The 5153-nt window shown below is 52.0% G+C and overlaps 1 protein-coding gene across 1 annotated transcript in view; it reads left to right on the top strand.

Moving 5' to 3' along the window:
- Positions 1-714: 714 nt before the first annotated feature.
- The window catches only part of GLOD5 (glyoxalase domain containing 5), a 6268-nt gene continuing 1829 nt past the window's right edge, over positions 715-5153 (top strand). The window contains exons 1-3 of the mRNA XM_018570138.1: positions 715-828; positions 1440-1583; positions 4206-4361. Coding sequence (XP_018425640.1) covers positions 796-828; positions 1440-1583; positions 4206-4361 — 333 coding nt within the window. The 5' untranslated portion in view covers positions 715-795. The remainder of the gene's footprint in view (positions 829-1439; positions 1584-4205; positions 4362-5153) is intronic.

The following is a 5153-nucleotide window of genomic DNA, read 5'->3' as shown; positions in this document are numbered from 1 at the left end:
AGTCCCCATGGACACGTCTGGAGATGGCCGTACAGATTGGACGCATGTCTCTGCCTGGAAGTTACTGGACTACCGCAAAGCTGCGACAGGCTGGAGGAAGCTGAGGGCGTACGGGTATATACACTATATTGCCAAAAGTATTGGGCCCCTCCCCCTCCAAATCATTGGTTTCAGGTGTTCTGTGACATTTCCTGGCTACTAAATATTCAGCGGTTCCCTGTTACTGGGATTATAACAAAGTGGAAGCGACTCGTGTATATATCAGCATGAGAGCCAGGCAACCAGCATTTCCAGGAGAGGTCAGCTGACTGACAACAACTAAGACTGGGGTTCATTTGCACCAGGCTCAGCAGTACAGTCAGCACCGGGGGAAGGGGGGGGGGATACATACACAGCTCAGCCTCTCATATCTCAGCCTCTCATATCTCAGCAGTACAGTCAGCACCGGATCTATACGTTAACAGCTCAGCCTCTCATATCTCAGCAGTACAGTCAGCACCGGATCTATACGTTAACAGCTCAGCCTCTTATATCTCAGCAGTACAATCAGTGGGGGAATTTTCTGCAGCATTTCAGATTTCTTTATGTTCGGCATGTTGTCCTGGGATCACGTTGCTCTCTCCTCGTGTGCAGACAAGCATTGTATTAGTAATGAGGAGAAGTTGATCCAGACTCAGGGAGGGACCTCAGGCCTCCTCCTCCCCTCCACCCGACACCAGGAAGTTACACTGAGAAAATACAGCCGGGGAAATACAGCCTGAGGATCATTGCACTTCCTACTGCCCGACCTGCACCATGCTGTCCCTCTGCCGGCTGCTGAGGACCCAGGTAATCCTGATCACCTGACATGTAGAACCCGGGTAATCCGGATCACCTGACACACAGAACAGAACCCACGTAATCTGGATCACCTGACACGTAGAACCCGGGTAATCCCGGTCACCTGACACACAGAGCTCGGGTAATCCTGGTCACATGACACAGAGCCCGGGTAATCCCGATCACCTGACACACAGATCCCGGGTAATACCGATCACCTGACACACAGATCCCGGGTAATCCCGATCACCTGACACACAGAGCCTGTGGGATCCCGATCACATGACACACAGAGCCCGGGTAATCCCGATCACATGACACACAGAGCCCGGGTAATCCCGATCACATGACACACAGAGCTCGGGTAATCCCGGTCACCTGACAAAGAGCCCGGGTAATCCCGGTCACCTGACACAGAGCCCGGGTAATCCTGATCACCTGACACACAGAGCCTGGGGAATCCTGATCACATGACACACAGAGCCCGGGTAATCCCGATCACCTGACACACAGCCCGGGTAATCCCGATCACCTGACACGCAGAACCCAGATAATGCTGATCACCTGACACACAGAACCCAGGTAATGCTGATCACCTGACCTGTTGTATCTCATTGCAGGTCTCCCCTCATCTGGTCCGGTTCTCCTCTCAGGCTCCGTTCTGTATAAAGCATTTGGATCATCTGGTTCTGACCGTCAAGAGCATCGAGAAGACGGCCAACTTCTACACCCGGGTGCTGGGCATGGAGGTGGTCACCTTCAAGGTAACGTCATGTCTGTCCTCGGGCTTCACCCACCATATTATTCGATACACTGGGAAAGCACTGTCACCATTGTCCCTGGAAACGTCCCTTCTGGCATTCACAACGAATTACCCGCACAATCCCCTATGGCAGGGCCAGCAACCTTGGCCCTCCAGCTGTTGTGGAACTACAAGTCCCATGAGGCTCTGCAAGACTCTGACAGGTACAGGCATGACTGCCAGAGGCAGATGCATGATGGGATTTGTAGTTCACCACAACCGGAGTGCCGCGGTTGCCTACCCCTGATCTTATACTGGATACAATTGGAACAGAAGGTGTTAGCGGTGGCGGTAAGGGTGGGCACTGTACAGTGTGTGGGAGGAGCCAGGGTTGGGGGGGCTTTTGTTATAGTACAGGTTCACTTTAAGGGACCATTCACACTTCTTCAGTTTAAAGAACAACGTTACCCACCAATGAAATGTCTCCCAAAACTATTACTTTCAAGGAGTGTCAGCTATCAAGGTTAGGTGTGCTTATTTTACCTCTCAACCAAACATTCCAGCCCTCGGATGGCCGGTGTCATAGCCAATCACATGTGCAGCTATCAAGGTTGGCAGTGTGCTTATTTTACCTCTCAACCAAACTTTCAAGCCGTCAAATGGCTGGTGTCATAGCCAATCACATGTGCAGCACCATGGCAGCTATCAAGGTTGGCAGTATGCTTATGTTATCTCTCCACCAAACTTTCAAGTCCGCAAATGACTGCTGTCATACCTGATCACACGTGCAGCACCATGGCAACTATCAAGGTTGGCAGTATGCTTACTTTATCTCTCAACCAAACTTACAAGCCCTCAGATGGCTGGTGTCATAGCCGATCACATGACAACTACAATACAAACAGAGGCCAAGATGGCACCTTTCATGGCTGTAAGGGATAGGAGATTGTCGTTCTGCTTTCATTTGGGCCTTCAAGTGGTCCTTTCAAGGCAGAACTACAACCGCTTATTCTGTACAGCCAAGAAAGGTGCCATCTTTGCCTCCATTTGGATTGCAGTTGCCATGGTGGTGCACATGTGATCAGCTATGACACCAGCCATTTGAGGGCTTGCAAGTTCGGTTGAGAGCTGATATAGGCGCGCTGACAGCCTTACTTTTTGGAGACATTAAATTGGTGGGATTAGACCAGGGGTGGGCAACTCTGGCCCTCAGGCTGTGCTTTGACTACAAATCCCTTCATGCCTTTGCCTCTGGGAGTCATGTCTGGGGCTGTCAGAGTCTTGCAATGCCTTATGGGACTTGTAGTTCCACAACAGCTGTAGGGCCGGAGTCGCCCACCCCTGGTCTAGTGCCTCTTAAACATTGAGATAAAGCTGAACCCTGGTCATTATTTATTGTGTGCCCCCCCTCAGACAATAAGGGTTAAATGCTCATTAGGTCTAGGGGGAGCAGCTCCTCCTTCCTGGCTGTGCGGCCGCCTCATTATGACATCATTAGGCACAAGGGACTTCGAGGACCCGTCCATATTTCCAGCAGCACTGGCTGTCTGGGGCCGGTGAGTATTAGGGTGTAAAGGGTGAGTATTCCTTTACTCTACACCACCCAGACTCATCGAGTATTTAACCCTTGCTGGATTTACTTACAGTTAGTCTATAGGGAAGGCATGCGTCAGTGGCAGCAGAGGCCTGTAAACAGATTCCTGGTTGCTATAGCAGCCGGGAGTTTGTTTACATTCCATCTGCAGGCTGTCGGCCTTCTGTTAGAAGTGATTGGGACGGCTATATAGCTGCTCAATCACTTCTACGCCTGGGGAAGGTGCCAATTGACTCCCTCATCCCCGCCTGACCCCCCCTCACCATGTATCTGGGGGGTCCGCTGCCCCTCCTAGGTGCCCAGGACGTCCATGGCGAGGAGAGCTGAGGGTGATCAGTGAATGAAGCCGAAAAGCAACAAGCGTATCGTCACTTCCAGCGCCGTCATTCCCCCGGCCAGGATGAAGCTGATCAAGCACGGATTCAGTGTGCAGGGGAGACATTGAGGGTCTAATAGACCTCTGAGATATCCTTAAAGAGAACCTGTCACTTGGGGGCTTGTCAGACCCCTATTTGATACCAATAAACAGGGACAATATATGAGGCAATGATGGTTCCTTCAGGCGGCATCTCATTGAGGGACAGCCAGGTGTTGGAGAGGGGTGGCAGACGGCGGCCACAGCGTCCCGGGTTGCTAAGAGCTCTCAGCAACCTTTGATGTTCTGTCTGGCATCCCGCCCAGCTCCTGGCAACCAGTGACGTAAGTGAGCTGGGCGAGATGCTGACGGCGGCAGTGCGTTCTACCGTGACGCATCTGTCTGATTGGAGCATAAATCTCTGGCAGCGAGATCCCTCCACCCTTCGCCATTGTCCCTTGTTCTGTCTCCGCCCACCTTTTGTGTGTGCCTGTTGGTTGTCACTCGGGACGGGTGTCCCCATTAGAACATTTCCCCTCTTTCCTGCTCCAGTGACAACTCATTTTCACATTCTGTTCACCGGGACGACCCCGACTCTGTCCACAGGTCCACTTTGATGGCGTGTGCGTTTGGTCTGTGGATTCCTGGGGACCTCACTAGTGGAGCTCATAATATATTACTGTTGTCGTTTCCAGGGGGACAGGAAGGCGCTGAGTTTCGGCATTCAGAAGATCAACCTCCATGAAGTGGGGAAGGAATTCGAACCCAAAGCCCATCGCCCATCACCGGGATCGGCCGACCTCTGTCTGATCACAGAGACGCCGCTCAGCAACGTCCTACAGCACCTGCAGGTCTGTGACCCCTCCCCCCCGGGACATAGGATATACTGTATATAGAGAGTTCTGGTCATTGTAGTTCACCAGCATGCTGCAGAGAAGGGTCATTGCGCTCTGTGTGGAAGCAGCGGCCTCTCTGCAGAGGTCAGACACACCCCCTACCAGGTAGAACTACAGTTCACCAACAGGGACGGACCCCGAGACCAGGTTCCTCAATGCGCCCCCCTAAGGGAGGAGCTTCCACCTGCAGATCAAAAGGGAGGAGCTTCCATCTGCAGATCAAAGGGAGGAGCTTTCCACCTGCAGATCAAAGGGAGGAGCTTCCATCTGCAGATCAAAGGGAGGAGCTTCCATCTGCAGATCATGTCAGCTACAGCAACCTGACATGTTGGGGGGGGGGAAAGGGGAGGGGAGTTCAAATAAAAAGCGTTCCTATTGGACACCTTATTAACCCTTAGTTTACCCTAATCAGCCCCAATTTGCTCCTTCTTCCCCTTCTCCCCATAACTATCATTTTTTTGTATTTTTATTGTTTAACCCCCATTAATATTGAAACTTTTTTTAAAAATTTTTTTATTTGTTCATTCATTTTTCTGTCGCAGTATTAACCACGTCCGGGGCGCAGTCCGTCTATAGACGTCGGCCCGCAGAAGTGGTTAAACCAAGAACATGGATGCTGCAGCAGCCGTGTTCCTGGTATTGTTTTTTAGCAGCAGGCGCTGACTGTTAATGTACAAGCGATCAATCGTTGGTACCGTGCGGTGCGCCCCGCCGCGGCCCGGGAGCGGCTCGGCGGGGCTCCCCCCA

This window comes from Nanorana parkeri, unplaced genomic scaffold (assembly GCF_000935625.1).
Source record: "Nanorana parkeri isolate BGI_ZX_2015 unplaced genomic scaffold, ASM93562v1 scaffold1462, whole genome shotgun sequence".
Lineage (NCBI taxonomy): Eukaryota > Metazoa > Chordata > Amphibia > Anura > Dicroglossidae > Nanorana > Nanorana parkeri.
The sequence above is the reverse complement of the archived record's forward strand: the minus strand, read 5'-3'. Positions and strand labels throughout refer to the sequence as shown.